General features: G+C 48.5%; 1 protein-coding gene across 3 annotated transcripts in view; it reads right to left on the reverse strand.

The window, feature by feature from the left end:
* The window catches only part of cenpi (centromere protein I), a 109,833-nt gene extending 85,890 nt beyond the window's left edge, over positions 1–23,943 (reverse strand). For 2 of the 3 annotated variants that reach the window (XM_085997910.1, XM_085997902.1), the window contains exons 1-2: positions 23,446–23,932; positions 1,647–1,772 (exon numbers count right to left, since the gene is read on the reverse strand). In XM_085997910.1, the coding sequence (XP_085854036.1) occupies positions 1,647–1,772; positions 23,446–23,566 (247 nt within the window). In that variant the 5' untranslated portion in view covers positions 23,567–23,932. Of the gene's footprint in view, positions 1–1,646; positions 1,773–23,445 lie in introns of all 3 variants that reach the window. The other variant, XM_085997919.1, reaches the window with a different exon arrangement.
* Between the last annotated feature and the right edge of the window lie 825 nt (positions 23,944–24,768).

Below are 24,768 nucleotides of genomic sequence, written 5' to 3' on the forward strand. Positions count from 1 at the left end.
GACCATTATATTATTCTATACTAGCTGAAGTGCCCGGCGGTGCCGAGGCTTTTTCGAGGGCATGTTGTTGTTGGAAGAGAGAGAGCGACTGTGGGGGAAGAGAGAGCGCGACTGGGGGGGGGGAAGGGGAGGGGGGGGGGAAGGGGAGTGAAGGGGGGGAAAGGGGGAGGGGGGGGAAGGGGGAGGGGGGGAAGGGGGAGGGGGGGAAGGGGGAGGGGGGGAAGGGGGAGGGGGGGAAGGGGGAGGGGGGGGGAAGGGGGAAGGGGGAGAGTCCCTGAGCCCCTTGATCTCCGCCCCCCCCGATCCCTGCCCCCCCCGATCTCCCGAGCCCCGCCCCCCCGATCTCCACCCCCCCCGGATCTCCGGAGCCCCGCCCCCCCGATCTCCACCCTCCCGGATCTCCGGAGCCCCGCCCCCCCCGATCTCTTGAGGCTCGCCCCCCCACCCACCCCCCCCGATCTCCCGAGGCTCGCCCCCCCCCCAACCAAGCACCGAACTCCGGAGGCCCGATCTCCCGAGCACCGGCCCCCCCGAGCTGGCTTCAAGTCCGCCGATTGCGGCTGAGAGACGGACGGCCGGCCCGGTTGCCGGGGTAACCCTTCCCGCTCTCCAAGCCCCGCCCGAGATCCGCACTCCCGAGAGCCCCGCCCGAGCCGAGCGGGGAACAGAGAGACGCCGCGTCTCAGCTGCTCCTGCTGCGCGCGCACCCTGACCCTCGTGGCTGACGCCGTTGCCCCGGGTAACGTGACACCGGGGGTGGGTGGGGGGGGGGGGGGGTGGTGCGTGAGGAGCTTTGCAGAAGCCGTGGGACAATTACCTAGCTCGGGCCTGGCTGGGCAAGAAAGGCCCATGCTTTGAGGCCTAACAAAAACGAGGAAAGGTAGGAAAAAGAATCTTCAGGTTAGAGAAAATATTTACAAATGAATGAAGTTTTTTTTAAAACAATTTAATAAAAGCAATTTTGTTTTGCTGGAAATGTACATTTGAAAAGAAAGACGCAGAAAGCAGGAAATAGAATGGAAGCAAGATGGCGGCTACTCACCTCGGTTCAGAACGATAAGGCCCGCCCACACATGCCAAAGCGTAGGATTGGTCAATCGTCCCGTCACTCGACCGTAGGAGGGCCCGGCCGCACGCGCCAGCAACCCGGCGTACGATTGGTCGACCTCGAGGTCACTCTGTCGCTCATGAGCGGATAATGAGATGCTAATGAGCGGAATGTTGAAGGTTTTTCGGATACCGCGGGCGCAATTTTTGTCCGGCCGAAACGTAAATACGCTTACCATCGTTTTGGAGCGGTGAGCTTTCTTTCGACCTAACGCACGCGTAGGTACGCTCTGTAACTTTCGAGCGCATAGCCGGACAGACGCACACCCAACGACAGACAGAAGGGCAGACAGACAGAAGGGCAGACAGACAGAAGGACAGACAGACAGAAGGACAGACAGACAGAAGGACAGACAGACAGAAGGACAGACAGAAGGACAGACAGAAGGACAGACAGAAGGACAGACAGAAGGACAGACAGATCGATTCCTTTATATATATATATATATATATATATATAAATATATATAGATTAGGAGCAATTCCCTTCTGTTTTAAATATTAAAAGCGCAACAACTATACATCAAAAGATCCTTTACCTAGTCTGCCACTCATAGCCACGTCCAGAAGTGCTTCAATTGCATCTGGCAGCAAGCCCTTCTCAAATGCAATGCCTTCAATTGCCTCCATATGAAGATTTCCTTTTGATGGAGTTCGTTCCTTCACTGAACAGAAAGAGAGAGAGTAATTAATGAATACACTTACACCTAGATCCTGTCTCACTCAGCTTCTACAGTCACACTATTCAGCTTGGGATGGGGAAGTCACTGAATACCAACCATGAACAGGAATCCTTGCTAAACGTCCCTCTCCTTAACTCAGAAGCATCATGGTCAATTGCAGCAACCTACCTGCTGAAACATCTGGTATCAGCTAACTCAGCACAGTCTCTGGCAATCAAACCTGGGACCTTCTGGTCTGTATAGCTCAGTGCTACACCAGGAGAACCCCTTTAAACACAAAACCACTGGGCAGCACCACTCATCTGCCTGGGACATGCCAGTGAAATTTCTCAGCAGGAGTTCCATTGGCATTGCAGCCTTCTGCTACACCTCACAAAAGATAAAACAGGCTACCACAACCTAAAGGCATAGCTAGTGCACCAACTGTGGACATTTTCTTCAGCAGCCAGGGCAGAATAGACCAAATAATGTTTAAAAATGGAAAGAAAAATCTTGCATTTATATCACTCCTTTCACAACCTCAGGATGACCCAAAGTGCTTCACAGCCAATGGCACACTTCAGAATTGCAGTGACTGTTGTAGTGCAAGGAAACGCAGCAGTCAATTTACGTGCAGCAAGGGCCGATAAACAGCAATGAGATAAGTGACCAGGTAATCTGGCATTGGTTGAGGGATAAATGTTAGCCAGGACACCGGGAGAACTCCCTTGCTCTTCTTCAAATAGAGCCATGGGATCTTTTACCGTTTGAGAGTTTATTGGTAAAATGGTAAGATGAAAAGAGTGTGCAAGTGTTTTTTGATCATTGTGTGCGCTTTACTTCCTGGGTTATCTACTAAAATGGTGTGTAACACAGGTAGACATGCCAGACTTCAGCACCATGGCAACACCAGCAACACTGTACGGCAAGTAGAACTGTCATGATTAGCTCAACGAATTGGAATAACTGCTCCAGGCCAGCAGAAGAAAGCAAGCCCAAACAATAATGAACAACTCCAACAGGGCACGTCATGACAAAGGGCAAGCAGCATCCAACTGCATGCTGGTTGGAGAGCACCAGCTGGTCTGACATATCTTGTTGTGTGAGTCAACATTCTCAGCAATCACTCTGATGAAGTCAAAGTTACACTTAAAACTGCTGCGCAAAAACCTAGAAGGTGCACTAGGTTGTGCGGTGTCTAATAAATTTATGCCAAAATTGCAAACTTTGGTGAAATAGAAAGACAGCAAAGTTTCACATTTAATGGTGGTAGATGTTCGTTAAGTAAATATACATGTGAAGGACATTTACTGTGTAGTGTCAAAGGAAGTTTCTACTAAAATTAGTGCATGTAGCTACAACTGTGTCATCATAGCCACATCTGTAGCTAGTCAGAAATCTGTATTGGACAACAGATACTAATTCTAGTTGTTCCGTTTTAGTCACCACTTTAACAGGACATACAAGCATCTCCACAAACCAGCCATTTAAGTTTTTCCAAATTATTGGCTTGGTTCACTAGCAGACAAATAGATCAATCAGCGGGGCAGGCAAATAGATCAATCAGCAGGACAGTCAATGCTAAAGACATTTTTCATCTGAAAACAATCAAATTATGATGCTGCTTTAAGGTCTTATTTAAATTACTGTTGGTACAGTTAAAAATTAAACTTTAAAATTTGATTCTATTTTTAATAACAAATGATAATACTGCAGAAAAACTGCAGGCCAGAAAAAGGAATGAAGGAGGAGAGAAGAAGAACTCAAATCACCATGCACCCAATTGACTAAACATAAAACAAAAAACATTAGATGTCTGCATAGCTAAATAACCAACTTGTACAGGATGCTGTCCCACTGTTCAACATAAAACATCGAGACTAACAGAATAGCCTCTCCGGTATGTATTTTCTTCAGTAGCGTACCTGATTTTTTGCCCTTTCACCACAGACCTATTAATGTTGAATTACCAATCTGCCTTGGACCATAATTCCACCAGCCAGCTTCAGATCACCTTTCCAACCTCAGAGCCACCTTCATGAACTTCACACTTTTGTCATCTTCAGGACTAGCTGCCAGCAGGATATCCGAGACTCTGATCATTCGAGGTCCACTTCTTCACCTACCCAAATATTTATTTATTCTAACTTCCTCACAAATGTCGGCAATTCCCCTTCACCCCCTTGTTCCAGGTTTCCCTTCATTATTATCCACTGTTTTTAATTCCTTTTCCACTTTAAAAAACTATGTTCTAGCTGAATTTGATGCTCCTGATCTACCCTCACACATGAAATAACTGCTACAATAGACCTCAGCTCCTCCACCTCCTTACTTTCCTCCTCCCAGTCTTGCTCTGCTCCTTTCTTTCCCTTGTCTTGGCTCCAGCTGACTTATCGTGGCCCGAGAATATAATTTCTCCTCAAATAAACTTATTACTCCCTGCTGCTCTCGGCTCCTGTACCTCATAAAGCCCTCAGTCTTGCATTCCAGCCTGAACATCCACCAGCAACCCCAAAACCTCAGGCCTTACTGAATCGTCACTTACCAATGGCAATTCTTTCTTGGTCAGTGAGAACCCCCTGCCATCTCCACCTGCCCAAACCACCACTTTAGTGGCATAGCTACAAGCTCCCAATCCAACCCCTCTATCTTTTTCAATGTTTCAGAGCGGCGAGAGCGGACCTGCGAGGAGTAAGGTGGCTGAGCGGCGGCGGTTATTTAAATCAGCGGCAGACACCAGGTAGGCCTCAGGGCGGCGAGAGCGGACCTGCGAGGTATGAGGCGGCTGAGTGGCGGTTATTTAAAAGAGCGCCAGAGACCAGGTAGGCCTCAGAGCGGACCTGCGAGCAGCGAGGCGGCTGAGCAGCGGTGAGTTTTAAAAGAGCGCCAGAGACCAGGTAGGCCTCAGAGCGGCGAGAGCGGACCTGCGAGCAGCGAGGCGGCTGAGCAGCGGCGAGTTTTAAAAGAGCGCCAGAGACCAGGTAGACCTCAGAGCGTACTAACCTCCAGTCTCCGAACTCAGAGGGAGGGAGAGAGGTAAAAAGTAATCGAAGTATGGCGTCACCAGAAAACAGGTAAGTGATTGGTTGGCGAGTATCTCTCTCTCTTTTTAAACTTTAACTCTGTGGTTTATAGTTTTTAAGCTCTCTGTGCAGTGGCGGGGACTCTTGGTAAACCAGGGCCCTTAAATATACCATTTAACTGTAGTGTAATTGATTAATTAATTGAAATTAAATCAAAGGGCAAGTCATGACAGGAGAGCCCGGCCCCGTGGTATGCTCCTCCTGCGCTATGTGGGAACTCAGGGACACTTCCTGTGTCCCTGACAACCATGTGTGCAGGAAGTGTGTCCAGCTGCAGCTACTGGCAGACCGCATTGCAGCGCTGGAGCTGCCATTGGATACATACTGGACCATTCGCGATGCTGAGGACGTCGTGGATATCACGTTTAAGCAGTTGGTCACACCGCAGGCAAAGGTTGGACACCAACAGACAAGAGTACTAGGCGCAGGCAGGTAGTGCAGGGGTCCCCTGTGGACATCCCCCTCTCAAACAGATACACCACTTTTGAGTACTGTTGGGGGGGATGGCTTATCAGAGGAAGGCAGCAGCAGCCAACTTCCTGGCACCAGGGGTGGCTCTGCCGCACAGGGCGGGAGGAAAAAGGGTAGAGTTATAGTAATAGGGGATTCTATTCTAAGGGGAATAGATAGGCGTTTCTGCGGCCGCAAACAAGACTCCAGGATGGTGTGTTGCCTCCCTGGTGCAAGGGTCAAGGATGTCTCAGAGCGGCTGCAGAACATTTTGGAAGGGGAGGGTGAACAGCCAGTTGTCGTGGTGCATATAGGTACCAACGATATAGGTAAAAAACGGGATGAGGTCCTAAAAGCTGAATATAGGGAGTTAGGAGGTAAATTAAAAAATAGGACCTCAAAAGGTAGCAATCTCAGGATTGCTACCAGTGCCACGTGCTAGTCAGAGTAGAACTAGAAGGATATTTCAGATGAATACGTGGCTAGAGGAATGGTGCGAGGGGAAGAGATTCAAATTCCTGGGACATTGGAACCGGTTCTGGGGGAGGTAGGACCAGTTCAAACCGGACGGTTTGCACCTGGGCAGGGCCGGGACCGATGTCCTAGGGGGAGTGTTTGCTAGTGCTCTGGGGGATGGTTTAAACTAAAATAGCAGGGGGTTGGGAACCTGAGCAGGGAGAAAGAGGAAAGAGAAACAAGGATAAAAGCAAAAGATAGGAAGGAGAAAAGCAAAAGTGGCAGTCAGAGAAATCAACAGTTTAAGTCAAATATGGCCACAGTAAATAATAATTCTAAAAGGTCCAAGAGCGTTAAAAAAACAAGCCTGAAGGCTTTGTGTCTTAACACGAGGAGCATTTGTAATAAGGTGGATGAATTAGCTGCGCAAATAGAGGTAAACGAATATGATTTGATTGGGATTACGGAAACATGGCTCCAGGTTGGCCAAGGCTGGGAACTCAACATCCAGGCGTATTCAATATTCAGGAAAGATAGGCAAAAAGGAAAGGGAGGTGGGGTAGCACTGCTGGTTAAAGAAGGGATTAACACAATTGTGAGGAAGGATATTAGGTCTGATGATGTGGAATCTGTATGGGTAGAACTGAGAAATACCAAGGGGCAGAAAACGTTAGTGCGAGTGGTATATAGACCTCCAAACAGTAATGCGGAGGTTGAACATAAGAACATAAGAACATAAGAAATAGGAGCAGGAGTAGGCCAATCGGCCCCTCGAGCCTGCTCCACCATTCAATAAGATCATGGCTGATCTGATCCTAACCTCAAATCTTCTATCACTCTGCATCCACCCGAACCCATGTGATCTCCCGGGAGAGGCGAAAAACCAGATAAAGACCCAATGGCCAATTTGGGAGAAAAAAATCTGGGAAATTCCTCTCCGACCCATCTAGGCGATCGAAATTCTTCCAGGAGATCACTCTGTCCCTATATTTTCTACAGTACTTACCTTCTGTAAAGACGATCTCCACCCCAGCCAGGAACAGGAATAAAACCATCTCCTGAAATCTAACAGAATTAGAACACGGTAGGAGCAGAACAAGGCTACACGGCCCCTGGGCCCGCTCCACTACCCACAGGGCCATGACCATTCCGAACCCAGACTCATGTCCAATTTCCTGCCCGCTCCCCGTAACCCTTTATTCCCTTTACTTCTAGGAAACTATCTATTTCTGTTTTAAATTTATTTAATGATGTAGCTTCCACAGCTTTCTGGGGCAGCAAATTCCACAAACCTACCACCCTCTGAGTGAAGAAGTTTCTCCTCATCTCAGTTTTGAATGAGCAGCCCCTTATTTTAAGATTATGCCCCCTAGTTCTAGTTTCACCCATCATTGGGAACATCCTCACCGCATCCACCCGATCAAGCCCCTTCACAATCTTATATGTTTCAATAAGATCGCCTCTCATTCTTCTGAACTCCAATGAGTAGAGTCCCAATCTACTCAACCTCTCCTCATATGACCACCCCCTCATCCCCGGGATTAACCGAGTGAACCTTCTTTGTACTGACTCGAGAGCAAGTATGTCTTTTCTTAAGTATGGACACCAAAACTGTATGCAGTATTCCAGGTGCGGCCTCACCAATACCTTGTACAACTGCAGCAATACCTCCCTGTTTTTATATTCCAACCCCCTAGCAATAAAAGCCAACATTCCATTGGCCTTCTTGATCACTTGCTGCACCTGCATACTAACTTTTTGAGTTTCGTGCACCAGGACCCCCAGATCCCTTTGTACTACAGTACTTTCCAGTTTCTTGCCATTAAGATAATAACTTGCTCTCTGATTTTTCCTGCCAAAGTGCATAACTTCACACTTTCCAGTATTGTATTCCATCTGCCAAATCTCTGCCCACTTACTTAGCCTGCCTGTTGGGGATGGCATTAAAAGGGAAATTAGAGAAGCATGCAATAAGGGCACAGCAGTCATCATGGGTGACTTTAATCAACATATAGATTGGGCTAACCAAATTAGTAACAGTACTGTGGAGGAGGAATTCCTGGAATGTTTACGGGAGGGTTTCCTGGACCAATATGTCGAGGAACCAACCAGAGATCAGGCCATCTTAGAGTGGGTATTATGGAACAAGAAAGGATTAATTAGCAATCTTGTTGTACGAGGCCCCTTGGGTTGGAGCGATCATAATATGATAGAATTCTTCTTTAAGATGGAGAATGAAGTAGTTGACTCAGAGACTAGGGTCCTGAATTTAAATAAAGGAAACTACGAAGGTATGAGGCGCAAGTTGGGTAGGATTGATTGGGGAATGTCACTCAAAGGGTTGACGGTGGATAGGCAATGGCAAACATTCAAAGACCACATGGATGAACTATAGAATTTGTTCATCCCAGTTTGGCATAAAAATAAAACAAAAAAGGTGACTCAACCGTGGCTAACAAGGGAAATTAGGGATAGCATAAGATCCAAGGAGAGGACATATAAATTGGCCAGAAAAAGCAATAATCCTGAGGATTGGGAGCAGTTTATGATTCAACAAAGGAGGACAAAGGGATTAATTAAGAAGGGGAAAATAGAATATGAGTGTAAGCTTTCAGGGAACATAAAAACTGACTGTAAAAGTTTTTATAGATATGTGAAGAGAAAAAGATTGGTGAAGTCAAGCGTAGGTCCCTTGCAATCAGAATCAGGGGAATTTATAATGGGGAACAAAGAAATGGCTGACCAATTATATTTTGGTTCTGTCTTCACAAAGGAGGACACAAATAACCTCCCAGAGATGTCAAGAAACATAGGGTCTGATGAAAGGGAGAAACTGAAAGAAATCAGTATTTGTAGGGAAATGGTGTTAGGGAAATTGATGGGATTGAAAGCCGATAAATCCCCAGGGCCTGATAATCTACATCCTAGGGTACTTAAGGAAGTGGCCCTAGAAATAGTAGATGCATTGCTGATCATCTTCCAACATTCGATGGAATCTGGAACAGTACCCATGGATTGGAGGGTAGCTAAAGTTACCCCACTATTCAAAAAAGGTGGTAGAGAGAAAACGGGGAATTACAGACCGGTAAGCCTGACATTCGTAGTGGGGAAAATGCTAGAGTCCATTACAAAAGATGTACAGGTAGACTACCCTTTATCCGGACTTCCGAAAACCGAAACCCTCTAAAAACCAAAGGTTTTTTCGTTCAGCGTAAGTCGTGCGTACGAACGAAAAAACCTTCGGTTTTTAGAGGGTTCCGGTTTCGGAAGTTCGGATAAAAGGTAAGTCGTGCGCACGACCCCCCGCCGACACCCCCCCCCCCCGCGGACCCCGCCGGCCCCGCCAACCGCCGACCCCCCCGCGGACCCCGCCGGCCCCGACAACCGCCGACCCCCCCCGCGGACCCCGCCGGCCCCGACAACTGCCGACCCCGCCAGCCCCGACAACCGCCGACCCCCCCGCGGACCCCGCCGGCCCCGACAACCGCCAGCCCCGACAACCGCCGACCCCCCCGCGGACCCCGCCGGCCCCGACAACCGCCGACCCCGCCAGCCCCGACAACCGCCGACCCCCCCGGCCCCGACAACCGCCGATCCCCCCCGCCGACCCCCCCGGCCCCGACAACCCCGACTGACTTACGCTGAGCGTCAGCGTAAGTCGTGCGCACGACCCCCCGCCGACCCCCACCCCCCCGGCGAACCCCCGCCGACCCCCCCGCGGACCCCTGCCGACCCACCTTCCGAAATCCGAAATTCTCCTTTATCCGAAACTCGGCTGGTCCCGAGGTTTTCGGATAAAGGATAGTCTACCTGTAATAGCAGAGCACTTGGAAAACTGTGGCAGGATCGGACAAAGTCAACATGGATTTACAAAAGGTAAATCGTGCTTGACTAATCTACTGGAATTTTTTGAGGATGTAACTGGTAAAATAGATAAGGGAGAACCAGTGGATGTGGTGTATTTGGACTTTCAAAAGACTTTCGATAAGGTTCCGCATAAGAGATTAGCGTGTAAAGTTAAGGCACATGGGATTGGGGGCAAGGATTGGATAGAGAACTGGTTGGCAGACAGAAAGCAAAGAGTTGGAATAAACGGGTCTTTTTCCGAGTGGCAGGCAGTAACTAGTGGGGTACCCCGCAGGGATCGGTCCTTGGACCCCAGCTATTCACAATATATATTAATGATCTAGACAAGGGAACTAGATGTAATATCTCCAAATTTGCAGACGACACAAAGCTGGGTGGGCGTGTGTGCTGTGAGGAGGATGCCGAGAAACTCCAGGATGATTTGGACAGGTTGGGTGATTGGGCAGAAGCATGGCAGATGCAATATAACGTGGATAAATGTGAGGTTATCCACTTTGGTGTCAAAAACAGGAAGGCAGATTATCTGAATGGCAATAGATTGGGAGAAGGGGAAGTGCAACGAGACCTGGGTGTCCTTGTGCACCAGTCGCTGAAGGTAAGCATGCAGGTGCAGCAGGCGGTTAAGAAGGCAAATGGTATGTTGGCCTTCGTAGCGAGAGGGTTTGAGTACAGGAACAAGGATGTCTTGCTCCAGTTGTACAGGGCCTTGGTGAGACCACACCTTGAGTATTGTGTGCAGTTTTGGTCGCTTTACCCGAGGAAGGATGTTCTTGCCATGGAAGGGGTTCAGCGAAGATTCACCAGGCTGATACCTAGGATGGCAGGAATGACGTATGAGGAGAGATTGGACTTGTACTCGCTGGAGTTTAGAAGAATGAGAGGGGATCTCATTGAAACTTATAAAATTCTGACAGGACTGGACAGACTAGATGCAGGAAGGATGTTCCCGATGGTTGGGGAGTCCAAAACCAGGGGTCACAGTCTAAGGATAAGGGGTAGGCCATTTAGGACAGAAATGAGGAGGAATTTCTTCACCCAGCGAGTGGTGAACCTGTGGAATTCTCTACCACAGAAGGCAGTAGAGGCCAATTCATTAAATATATTCAAGAAGGAGTTGGATATATTTCTTAAGGCTAAAGGGATCAAGGGATATGGGGAGAAAGCAGGGACCGGGTACTGAATTTGGATGATCAGCCATGATCGCATTGAATGGCGGAGCAGGCTCGAGGGGCCGAATGGCCTACTCCTATCTTCTATGTTTCTCTCCTATTGAACATCTTGTCCTTTACCATCCTGTACACTTCTTCAAAATCTTTATTTATTACCTGCCTGAGCTCTCAGGTGTTTTTCTTATTGAAATCACCTCCTTAATATCCACCTCAGTATTTGCAGTGACTTTTTATCCATGATAAATTCAAACTTCATCTTAAACTCATGTCCACTAATTTTTGCCTTCTGCTCTTCTCTTAACCTCCACATTAACTTCCCATCCACGTGCATAGTCACTTCCTCAGCCTCAAAACCTCCACAGCATTCCGAGACACATCCCCACCGTATATACATTCTCACAGCCCAAAAAGCCTTTGCTTTCGCTTTCCACCCGTAGAAAAAAAACTACCCTCTCCCAAAATCTCTCATACGTGCCATATCAAATTCCAATGATCCCTTCCTCTGGTTTACCTGCTGCAGTGGTATTGGACTGATCTCTTCCATTATTGCCTCACCTGAGAACTCAGTCTCTCATTGCTAAAATATCCACTTCCGTGTCTTTAAATATGCAGACCATAATCTTGAGCTTGACTAGGGTACGACTGACCTCACAATTCAGCCTGGCTAGAACACAGATTTACGATCCCTCCCTCTCCCGAGCCAAATCCACCTACTCAAACTTATTTGAGTAGAAGCAACTCCAAACTTCTATTCTCTATAACTTTACTATCTCCCCCATCCTCTTCAAATGCTAAATGCAAGGAACTTAGGCCTAGAAATTCACTATAGCCACGTTTGGGGCGCCAGCCTCGCCAGGGCGCTAAAAGTAGCGCCCCGGAAGCAGTCGCGACCGCCCGCCGGAAATTCAGTTTGCGCGCCCCAGAGGGAAGCGCGGCGCTACTGGAGGTGCCCCGCATCCCTCTTGGGGCGCTGCAGCTGAATATCGCTGCGCAACATGCCGCAGCGCCACATGCTGCGGTACTGCAGGCCTTCCTCCCCTTCTTAAAGGGGAGGGACCTAGTGTACCGCGATCGAGGATCGCAAGTGCCGGCAAAAGAGTCTGGCACCGAGGAGCAGTGCCGGGCTCTTGGAACGCAGTCGGCACTCCACGGGGGGGGGGGCTCAGGAGGCCGGGGACGGCAGCGCGGAGAGGTGCTGGCAGGCGGCCAGCAAAAAAAATGGCCGCCCCGCACCTCTCCTTTAATTAGCGCCTCTACCGCCGCAGGTAGGCCCCCCTGAACCGGTCGCAAATAGCGTCCGGCGTTAAAGCAGGGGGCGCATCTAAATATCGCGATCGGGGCGTTAGCGGGGCGCTGCACACACCGATGACGTCATCGGTAGCGGCGCAGCGCTAATGGCTGGCGCCACCATTAGCGTCCCGCTGAATTTAGCGGGAGGCGTGGCCAGTGGCTTCCGACCCACTTCGCGCCCTCTTAAGGCGCTAACGGGTGGCAAAGCCACTGAATTTCTAGGCCTTAGACTTCTAAATAGAAGCTATCCCCCACCCCCACTCAACATTGATTCCTTGTTTCTCCCATCTTAGCGTCCAACTCTTATTCCATTAGTTTCTCCAAAATCCTTCCCCTGCCCTCATTAAACTTATCTTGACCATGAAGCTTCCCTTCTACTCCCTCAATCCCCTAACCTCAGCTTCTGATCACTCCATTTCTTCTCCTCAATCTCTCACTTGCCAATATTTTCAATTTATTACTGTCTTCTGGCATTATCCCTGCTGCCTTCTCAAGAGCGGTCATTCTTCCCCACCTGTAAGCTGCACGTTGTTCTGCGCAACCGGTTTCTTTTAATGCGCAGTTCCTTTAAATTTCTCCAAAAGCGCAGAAATTTAAAATGCAAAAGCCGGTGAGTGGCCAGCGCGGGACTTTTCATATTACTATGCGTCCGCACATGCACCTTAGCGGCAACATTGATCGCCACCGTTAACAAAACATCTTAAACCCCACATTAACTTCTGCAATTACTGCCCTACCTACAATCTTCCTTTCTCTTCAAAGTCCTGGAAGACATCATTGCCTTCCAACTACATACCCAACTCTCCCTAGTTGAGACCCTGTAATCTGGTATCCTCCTCATCCAAAGCACATACTGCTCTGGTCAAAATAACAAATGATATCACGTGTGACTGACCGCAGGTCACTATCCCGCTCAACCCTCTTCACCACCACTGATCACTCTCGCCGCCTCCAACGATTCTCCTCGACAGTGCACTTTTTGGCACTGCTCTCCAATGGTTCCATTTAAATCTGAATCAAAAATGACACGACTGCCAGTGGTCTTGAATAAATCAAACCAGCTTCATGTAGACAAAAGTGAAGCCATTCTTTCTTACATGCTACTCCCATTACACCATCAACTGCCACCTCAGGCTAAGTCTGGTGCTACGGAACCACAACATGTTTGATCCCATGTTGCGTTTCCTTTCTCAAATCCATTACTTTGCCAATATAATCTGTCTCAGCTCTTAGCTCTCCCCCATTGCCTTTGGTCACCTCCATAGAATCAAAGAATAGTACAGCAGAGGAGGCCATTCAGCCCATCGAGTCTTCCAAAGAGCAATCCAATTAGTCCCATTTCCCCGCTCTTTCCCCGTATCCCTGAAATTTTTTCTCCATTAAGTATTTACCCAATTCCCTTTGAAGGCTGCTATTGAATCTGTATCCACCACCCTATCAAGCAGTGCATTCCAAGTCCGAACCAGTCGTTGCGTAAAAAAAACTTTTCCTCACGTCACCTCAATTCTTTCGTCAATCACCTTAAATCTGTGCCCTCTGGTTATCGATCCTTCAGCCATTGGAAACAGTTTCTCTTTATTTACTATCTAAACCTGTGGTGTATGTAACCGTTCCACCTTTAAGAGAACTATTTTAAGAGATGCACTACTTTATCTTGGCTGCTGTATACTGTAATACCGGTGGTGACCACACCGGTATATAAGTGCTGTGTAATTATTTATTGGGCAGTTCAGCCTGACCTCCGACTAGTAAAGACCTGTGAATTTACTCCTGTGGTCTGTGTGCAGTGATTCTTATTAACAATAACCAGAACACACAGACTTAACAGTGGCGACGATGACGATCTTACCCTGCGGCAGAGATATATCCAAGGCAGTTTAACGGGCGTCGAGAAGAGGCATCCGCCCTCATCATCCTGCTGAGAAAAGACTCGGGTCTGAAGAGCAAGGAAGAATCCTGACACGAAGCCTTCCATCAGCAACAGGCAGTGATCATCCCTTCTATCACGGTGGTGGGTAAGCCGATCAGCGACGAGCAGCAAGTCGGCCACGTTGGCTGTGAAGTAGGGGAGGGAAAAACGGAGGATATAAGGGCGGAGAACTCGACCACGGCCGGGGAAAAGAGCCGGACAGAAGTCGGGGCCAGAGGCGCTGAGACTGGGGCAGCGTAAGGCACGGGAGCCGCGGTGAATGCAAACGCAGCCGGTGTAAAAGACCGGGCTGCAAGCGGGCTGGGAGACGCAACAGCGTCGAGAGAGAGCTCGACCGCGACCGGGGAAAAAGGCCGGGCAGCTACCGAGGCCGCGAGGCGCGGGATAAAAAAAAAATTTTTAAACCGCGGAGAACTCAGCCGCAGCCGGGGGAAAGGACCGGACTGCAAGAGGGGCTGGGAGGCACGATTTGAGAACCGCTGGGGAGGGCGAACGCAGCAATATGGCAATCGCCATTACAGCCAGTGGGGGAGAAAGGCAAACGCGGGAAGCCGCCATTTTCGTAGGCGGGGGAAGAAGACAAGCGCGGGAAACCGCCATTTTGAAAAAAAAAAATAAAAGAAAAATTTCTTTTTGTTTCTCAAGAAGATTGCGAGGATGCCTAAGCGTGGTAACATCAACGATTTCGATCCCGATGTTGAAGATTGGGCCACGTATGTAGAACGCATAGAGATTTATTGTAAGGCAAATAAAATATCAGATGAAGATAAAGCACTAACCTTACTAAACTCAATGGGTGCGAAGACATACGGGCTATTGAAGCATCTTCTATCACCAGCTAAACCGGCGGATCAGGCTTTCGCTAATATTGTTGCTGTCCTGAGAAATCATTTGAACCCCACACCGCTGATGTTAGCGGAACGATTTAAATTTTATGCGAGAACGCAACTGAAAGAGGAAAGCAACGCGGAGTATTTAATTGAACTGCGTAAGCTAGCGAAATACTGTCAGTTTGGGGAAAGACTGACAGAGGCACTGAGAGACAAATTCGTGTGTGGATTGTCGAAAGAAGGAACACAAAAGCGGCTGCTTGAAGAGAATGATCTTACACTTGATAAGGCTGTCACTATTGCAGCATCGCACGAAGCCGCAGCGAGAGGCACTGCGGAAATGCAGCTGAAGGCAGCGGTACTCAGCGTAGATCAAATGGCTTTGGGTACAGCGAAATGTTATCGTTGTGGAAAGACAACACACGATCAGAACCAATGCTGGTTTAAAAATCAGGAATGTAGAAAATGTGGCAAGCTTGGTCACATAGCTAAAGTATGCCGGTCAGGAAAGAAGACCAGCAACAAAAAGTCACCGCAGGAAAAGTGCAGAAAGGTACATAAGGTGGCTGAGAAGAGTTCGGATGAACAGAATTCGGATTCAGACTCCAACAGCAAGGAACTGGGTAGTCTGAGAATTCACAATGTGAGTAAGGAAGCTGACCTACAAACTATCTGGGTCACACTTCAGATAGCAGGAGTCCAAGTGAAGATGGAATTGGACACCGGATCGGCGTTGACGGTCATGAATAAGCAAGATTACAAAAGGTTATTCACACATATTCCCCTACGGGATACGAAGATAGTATTGCAGACATACACGGGGCAAAGAGTATACCCCATCGGAAAGATAAAAGCCAAGGTGGTACACAAGGGCAAAGAACACCAAGGAATTGACTTATATGTACTACCTGAGGGAGGTCCACCACTTCTGGGACGGGAGTGGATCAGGAAAATAAATATGGACTGGCACTCCCTAAAAGCAATAACGGTAGATTCCGGAAAAAAAGATGTCAAACCTGAACGATTGTCCAGAATATTGGATGAGGCTAAAGAGGTGTTCCAACAGGGACTGGGAACACGGAGAGGAATTACAGCAAAAATCAAGATTGCAGAACATGCAAACCCAAAATTTTTCAAAGCCAGACCGGTACCTTATGCGATACGGCCTGCTGTGGAAGCTGAGCTGGAAGGGCTAGAACGTTCAGGAGTACTGTCTAAGGTGGACTGGAGTGAGTGGGCCACGCCCATTGTTCCCATCATGAAGCGTTCATCGAGTAACAAGCCAGGGGAACCGGGGAAGGTCCGCATCTGTGGAGACTTCAAGATCACAGTTAATCCGGTGCTTCACACGGTGCAATATCCGCTTCCGCGGATTGAGGATATCTTTGCTTCATTGTCTGGCGGGAAACACTTCACCAAGATAGACCTGGCGCAAGCGTACTTACAGATGGAAGTTGAGGAAGAGTCGCGCCAGTATCTCACAATCAACACGCACAGAGGCTTGTATCGATATAATAGACTGGTTTTTGGAGTGGCTTCGGCTCCAGCAATTTGGCAGAGGGCCATGGAGCAGGTATTACAGGGAATTCCAAGCACTCAATGTTACTTGGACGATATCCTGATTACAGGAGATGACGATGAGGAACACCTTGCAAATTTGAAACTGGTGCTCACCAGATTGAAAGAATATGGACTTCGAGTTAATCGCCAGAAATGATAGTTCTTTCAGAAACGGATCTCGTACTGTGGTCATGTCATTGACCAGGAGGGGCTGCACAAGTCACCTGACAAGATCGAAGCTGTTGTGAAGGCTCCCGCTCCGGAAAATGTATCCCAGTTGAGGTCGTTCCTAGGGTTGATTAACTATTACCATAAGTTTCTGCCAAATCTATCCACGGTGCTGCACCCGCTGAACTCTCTTTTGCAGAAAGAAGTACCATGGAAGTGGAGCGAGGACTGTAAGAAGGCCTTTCGCAAAAGCAAGGCATTGATCACCTCAGAGGAAGTGTTGGCTCACTTCAACCCAACGCTACCTATTCGTTTAGCTTGTGATGCTTCTCCTTATGGTATTGGAGCAGTACTCTCACACAAGTTGCCAAATGGCTTGGAAAGGCCAGTCGCATTTGCATCCAGATCATTGACCTCCGCTGAGCGCAACTATGCTCAGATAGATAGGGAGGCTCTCAGCCTTGTGTGGGGAGTAAAGAAGTTTAATCATTACCTGCAGGGCCAGAAGTTTACACTGCTGACAGACCACCAGCCGTTGGTATCCATTTTTAACCCTAAGAAGGGTGTTTCGGTGATGACAGCACAGAGGCTCCAGAGATGGTCCCTTTTCCTAGGGGCACATCAATATCAGATAGAATTCAAAGGTACAAAGCAGCATGGTAATGCTGATGGGCTGTCGCGCCTGCCACTACCTACTGAGGAGGAGGCATCGACGGTTGACCCGGTGGAGTTATTTCACTCGACCATCATCGAATGTTTACCTGTCACCAATGCAAATATTGAAAGGGAGACTAGGAATGACCCGACACTGTCCCGGGTCTACGAATTGACAGTAAAGGGATGGCCAGCCCATGGTGATCCACTGTTACCGGCATTCTCAGCAAGACGAGACCAGCTGTCCATCTGTCAGGGAACATTGATGTATGGAACAAGGGTGATTATCCCTCCTAAGTTAAGAGAGAGACTACATGAAGGTCATCTGGGGGGAGTCAAGATGAAAAGCCTTGCTAGGGCTTATGTGTGGTGGCCGGGTATCGACCAACAGATAGAGGATCTGACGAAAAGCTGCTCAGGGTGCCAAAAAGTCCAAAATGCACCTCCAATTGCACCGCTGCATCCATGGGAATGGCCTTCAACCCCATGGCAACGTGTACATATTGACTTTGCTGGTCCATTCATGGATTCCATGTTTTTAATTGCAGTGGACGCACATTCTAAATGGCCAGAAGTGATTAAAATGACTACCACTACCTCGGAGAAGACGATCGCGGTGCTAAGAACGATATTTGCAAGAAATGGATTGCCAGAGCAAATATGTTCAGACAATGGACCACAGTTCGTGTCAGAGGAATTCCAGAAATTCCTGAAGAAGAATGGGGTGAAACATTATACCTCTGCCCCATATCATGCAGCTACGAATGGGCTGGCCGAGAGGTTTGTACAGACGTTCAAAAAGGCAATAAAGGCCATGAGCGAAGATCAGATTCCACTGCAACACAAGGTGGACAATTTCCTACTGGCATATCGAAACGCCACCCATGCAACAAACCAAAGTCCTGCCATGATGTTCTATAACAGGAGGTTGCGGTCCAGGTTGGACTTGTTAAAACCAAATGTGCGGAGGGAAGTCGAAAACAAACAGTTCCAGCATATCAATAACAAGCCCACTCGGAGTTTTGAAATAGGACAACCGGTGTTAGCCAGGGACTATAAAAACGAGAAATGGCAATCTGGAACAATTCGGGCCAGACAAGGACCCCTGATGTACACGGTAGATGTTGGTGAAAATGTAATGCGACGTCATGCTGACCAACTGGTGGGATCGAGAACAAGGGTCGAGCCCATGGGTACGACAGAGACAACCGTGGAGGAAGTTAGTGAACCTGAAGCATCTACCTCAGAAGTGAATATACCTGATGATGATGTCCTATCCATAGGGGATCAACTAGATGAGTCACCCCAGCAACGAGAACCAGAGACCCCTGAAAGGCGTTATCCGTCTCGGATCAGGAGGCCTCCTCAGAGACTGAATCTGTGAACTGTTTTTACATGAAGTTGTGTATATATGTTATTATGTTATGTTTAATGGGGAATATATACTGTTAAGCTAAAAAGGGGGGATTGTGGTGTATGTACCCGTTCCACCTTTAAGAGAACTATTTTAAGAGATGCACTACTTTATCTTGGCTGCTGTATACTGTAATACCGGTGGTGACCACACCGGTATATAAGTGCTGTGTAATGATTTATTGGGCAGTTCAGCCTGACCTCCGACTAGTAAAGACCTGTTGAATTTACTCTTGTGGTCTGTGTGCAGTGATTCTTATTAACAATAACTAGAACACACAGACTTAACAAAACCCTTCATGATTTTAAACATCAAATCTCCTCTTAGCCTTCTCTGCTCCAAGGAAAACAATCCCATCTTCTCCAGTCTATCCACGTAACTGTATTTCCCTCATCCCTGGAACCATTCTAGTAAATCTCTTTTGTACCCTCTCCAAAGCCTTCATGTCCTTCCTAAAGTGCGGTGCCCAGAAGTGGACACAATACTCCAACTGGGGCCAAACTAATGTTTTATATAGGTTTAGCATAACTTCCTGGTTTTTGTACTCTATGCCTCTATTTATAAAGCCCAGGATCCTATATCTTTTATTTACTGCTTTGTTAACCTGTCCTGCCACCTTTAAAGATTTGTGCACAAACACCCCCTTGTCTTCTTGCACCCCCTTTAAAATTCTACCATTTACTGTAGCATGTACTCTCTTCCCCTCATTTTTCCGACCAAAATGTATCACCTCACACTTCTCTGCGTTGAATTTCATCGGCCATGTATCCGCCCATTCCACTAGCCGGTCTATGCCTTCTTGAAGTCTATTACTATCTTCCTCACTGTTTAATACACTTCCAAGTTTCGTGTCATCTGCAAATTTGGAAATTGTGCCCTGTACCCTCAAGTCCAAGTCATTAATGTATATCTTAGTACGGAACCTTGAGGAACGCCACTGTGGTCCTCCCTCTGCAGCCACGGTACGCCGGTGGTGGAGGGAGTGAATGTTTAAGGTGGTGGATGGGGTGCCAATCATACGGGCTGCTTTGTCCTGGATGGTGTTGAGCTTCTTGAGTGTTGTTGGAGCTGCGCTCATCCAGGCAAGGGGAGAGTATTCCATCACGCTCCTGACTTGTGCCTTGTAGATGGTGGAAAGGCTTTGGGGAGTCAGGAGGTGAGACACTCGCCGCAGAATACCTAGCCTCTGACCTGCTCTTGTTGCCACAGTATTTATGTGGCTGGTCCAGTTAAGTTTCTGGTCAATGGCGATCCCCAGGATGTTGATGGTGGGGGATTCGGCGATGGTAATGCCGTTGAACGTCATGGGGAGGTGGTTAGATTCTTGCTTGTTGGAGATAGTCATTGCCTGGCACTTGTGCGGCGTGAATATTACCTGCCACTTATCAGCCCAAGCCTGAACGTCGTCCAGGTCTTGTTGCATGCGGGCATGGGCTGCTTCATTATATGCGAGGAGTTGCGAATGGCACTGAACACTGCAGTCATCAGCAAATATCCCCATTTCTGACCTTATGTTGGAGGGAAGGTCATTGATGAAGTAGCTGAAGATGGTTGACACTGCCCTGAGGAACTCCTGCAGTGATGACCTGGGGCTGTGATGATTGACCTTCAACCACCACAACCATCTTCCTTTGTGCTAGGTATGACTCTAGTCAGTGGAGCGTTTTCCCCCGGATTCCCATTGACTTCAGTTTTACTAGGGCTCCTTGATGCCACACTCGGTCAAATGCTGCCTTGATGTCAAGGGCAGTCACTCTCACCTCACTTCTGGAATTCAGCTCCTTTATCCATGTTTGGACCAAGACTGTAAGGTGGTCAGGAGCCAAGTGGTCTTGGTGGAACCCAAACTGGGCATCAGTGAGCAGGTTATTGGTGAGTAAGTGCCACTTGATAGCACTGTCGATGACACCTTCCATCACTCTGCTGATGATTGAGAGTAGACTGATAGGGTGATAATTGGCCGGGTTGGATTTGTCCTGCTTTTTGTGGACAGGACATACCTGGGCAGTTTTCCACATTGTCGGATAGATGCCAGTGTTGTAGCTGTACTGGAACAGCTTGGCTAGAGGCGCGGCTAGTTCTGGAGCACAAGTCTTCAGCACGATAGCCGGGACCCATAGCCTTTGCTGTATCCAGTGCGCTCAGCCGTTTCTTGATATCACGTGGAGTGAATCGAATTGACTGAAGACTGGCTTCTGTGATGGTGGGGACCTCAGGAGTAGGCCAATATGGATCATCCACTCGGCACGTCTGGCTGAAGATGATTGCAAATGCTTCAGCCTTGTCTTTTGCACTCGTGCTGGGCTCCACCACCATGGAGGATGGGGATATTCATGTAGCCTCCTCCTCCCGTTAGTTGTTTAATGGTCCACCATTCACGACTGGATGTGGCAGGACTGCAGAGCTTTGATTTGATCCGTTAATTGTGGGATCGCTTAGCCCTGTCTATAGCATGCTGCTTCCGCTTTTTAGCATGCATGTAATCCTGTGTTGCAGCTTCCCCAGGTTGGCACCTCATGCTCTTCTACACTCCTTATTGAACCGGGGTTGGTCCCCTGGCTTGATGGTAATGGTAGAGTGAGGAATATGCCGGGCCATGAGCTTACAGATTGTGGTGGAATACAATTCTGCTGCTGCTGATGGCCCACAGCGCTTCATGGATGCCCAGTTTTGAGCTGCTAGATCTGTTCTGAATCTATCCCATTTAGCACAGTGGTAGTGCCACACAATACGATGGAGGGTGTCCTTAGTGTGAAGATGGGACTTCGTCTCCACAATGATTGTGCGGTGGTCACTGCTACCAATGCTGTCACGGACAGATGCATCTGCGACAGGTAGATTGGTGAGGACTAGGTCAAGTAGGTTTTTCCCCTCGTGTTGGTTCTCTCACCACCTGCCGCAGGCCCAGACTGGCAGTTATGTCCTTCAGGACTCGGCCAGCAGTGATGCTACCGAGTCACTCTTGGTGATGGACATTGAAGCCCCCCACCCAGAATACATTCTGTGCCCTCGCTACTCTCAGTGCTTTTTCCAAGTGGTGTTGAACATGGAGGAGTACTGATTACCACCTACCACCCTCCCTCAGCTGATTAATCAGCAGGAGGTTTCCTTGCCCATGCTTGACCTGAAGCCATGAGACTTCATTGGGTCCAGAGTCAATGTGGAGAATTCCCAGGGCCACTCCTTCCCAACTGTGTACCATTGTGCCGCCACCCCTGGTGGGTCTGTACTGCCGGTGGGACAGGACATACCCAGGGATGGTGATGGAGGAGTTTGGGACATTGGCTGAAAGGTATGATTCTGTGAGTATGGCTATGTCAAGCTGTTGCTTGACTAGTCTATGGGACAGCTCTCCCAATTTTGGCACAAGTCCCCAGATGTTGGTGAGGAGGACTTTGCAGGGCCGACTAGGCTGGGTGTGCCGTTGCCGTGTCCGTAGCCAGTGCAGAGGTCAATGCTGGGTGGTCCATCCGGTTTCATTCTTATTATGTTTTGTAGCAGTTAGTTACAACTGAGTGACTTGCTAGGCCATTTCAGAGGGCAGTTAAGAGTCAACCACATTGCTGGTGCCCAACCCCGCGGCAAATCAGTTTAAACACCCCCCCCCCCCACAACACTAACGTGCCCGCAAGGATATTGTTTCCAGCTCTGTTCAGGTGCAACCCGTCCATCTTGAACAGGTCCGTCCTGCCACAGAACTGGTCCCAATGTCCCAAGAATCTGAAGCCCTCCCTCCTGCACTATGTCTCTAGCCGTACATTAACCTACCATACCTTCTTATTTCTACTCTCACTAGCACATGGCACTGGGAGTAATCCAGAGATTACCACCTTTGAAGCCCTGCTTTTTAACTTCCTCCCTAGCTCCTTAAACTCGACTGCAGGACCTCAACCCTCTTCCTCCCTATGTCGTTGGTTCTGATACGGACCACGACTTCTGGCTCTTTCCCTTCTCCCCCGCAGAATGTTCTGCATCTTTGCCATGATGTCCTTTACCCTAGCACCAGGAAGGCAACATACCATACAGGTTTCACGTTGACGGTAGCAGAACTGCTGGTCTGTCCCCCCGACTATCGAATCCCAAATTACTACTGCATTCCTACACTTTACTGTAGCCCCGTGCAGTCCTCTGCCTCACTGTGCTAGGCTCGGGACTACACTCCTTTGAGGTGTCGTCACCCTCACCTATATACAAATTCTCAGCTTCCACTGCGATGCAATTTACTCAGCTGTCTCCAAGCTCTATGTAAATAAGGACAAGGATCTTGAAATTGATTTCATGGGGCATGGGGCAACCTGGTGAGGGTCAGGCTGATGGAAGTGGGTAAAAACACAAGTAGTGGCAGTCAGAATAAGTTGCAGCTTTGGAGGGTGGAAGCTGGGACACTAGCTAGAAGATGTTTAAAGAAACTGATTCTCAATTCCCACCCTCCAAAGCTGCAACTTATTCTGACTGCCACAACTTGTGTCTTTACCCACTTCCATCAGCCCGATCCTCACCAGGTTCCCCCATGCCCATAGAAATAATTTCAAGATCCTTGCCCTTATTTACAAATGTCTCCACACTTCACCCCACCCTATCTTCAGCCCCATGTCCCCTCACTCTTTTGACACTAGTCTACTTATTTATGCGCTTCACTCAACTATCCTGCTTTTTCAGCCACCATACCCCTCACCAAGTACAGCCTGCGGGAAAGAGGACAGCGAAGCAGCCCCACACTGAGGCCTACCCCACTCCACCCAGACTGACTGACTGACTGACTGCACAAACCTTCGATTACAGTATGATGATGGCGAAGTACTCACCAGTAGCAAAGTACTCGACCGCCTTCTGCAGCGACTCCAAGTCCCCGCCGGCCGCTCCGAGCCGGGTATTCGGCCCGCCGGCCGCTCCAAGCCGGGTATTCGGCCCGCCGGGCCGCTCCATCTCCTCGGGAAATGAAACGCCAGCACATTCAAATCACCGCGCGCCCCCGGCTGGCCGTTAGCGCCTGCGCATCACGGCCAGGAGGCGGAGCTAACGGCCTCTTCACCAAATCAACGGACTCCGAGCCTGCGCACTGAGAACGAAGGCAGCTGAGGTGGAACTCAGAAAGGAGTGTGGCGGAAACTGACGAAAAACAGCAAAAGGAAAACAAGCTAATTAAATATTTTGTAGACAAAAAAGCATGGAACAAAAAATATCCTGTTCGACCCACCAGCTCCCAACTTAAATAACAATCTATTTCTAACTCGTGTGGAAACGACCGTGCCAACCCAGGAAACCAGCAAAAACTGCTAACTCAAAAATAACCCTAAATATAACCCTATGGCATGTGGGAGGGGACGCGTGGAGCACAAACATACATGGACCAGTTGGGTCGAATGGCTTGTTTCTGTGCTGTACATTCTATGTAATTCTATGTTAAAGAGCAAAATACTGAATGCAGCTGCTTCTGAAAATCTGAAAACAAAAACAAAAGGCTGGAAATACTCAGCGGGTCAGGCAGCATCTATAGAGAAACAGAAGGTCAGTTAGTTGACATTTCAGGTGTAATACTCTTAGTCAGGACTGGAAAAGGGTCTTCGACCTGAATCATTGACTGACTGCACTAAAAGTATAGTTGGCCACAGCATCTAATTTAAGCTGTATGTATACGCAACATTACTATACATAAGAACAAAACTGATAATGTGGTCAGGGCACAGTGGCACCAGAATGGACCACTGCTCTTTAGGTGCTGCATGCACCTACAATATATTGAGCTGACTTTGTGTCATAAGCTAACCAACTCATTAACATATTATTTGCAACACGTTCAGTGTATTACGGATGACTGACAGAGTGCAGGAGGGTGGAATATTGATTTCAGCAATTCTTAATGGGCTGCTGTTCACTTTTAAAGTTAAGAGGGAGAGAAAAATGACTTGAGCAAGACATTGAGGCAGCTTTGGAGGTGTAGCTACAGGTGGTCGTGGAAAGAAGGATACATCTATCTTATATATATATAAACGAGTCGATCTGTCTATCTGTCTGTCCTTCTGTCTGTCTGTCCTCACGTGTGCGTCTGTCCGGCTATGCGCTCGAAAGTTATAGAGCGTACCTACGCGTGCGTTACGTCGAAAGAAAGCTTACCTTTCCGAAACGGT

The sequence above is a fragment of the Somniosus microcephalus genome, chromosome 1 (assembly GCF_052327205.1).
Source record: "Somniosus microcephalus isolate GS21.2 chromosome 1, FLI_Smic_1.0, whole genome shotgun sequence".
In the NCBI taxonomy this organism is placed as follows: Eukaryota; Metazoa; Chordata; class Chondrichthyes; order Squaliformes; family Somniosidae; genus Somniosus; species Somniosus microcephalus.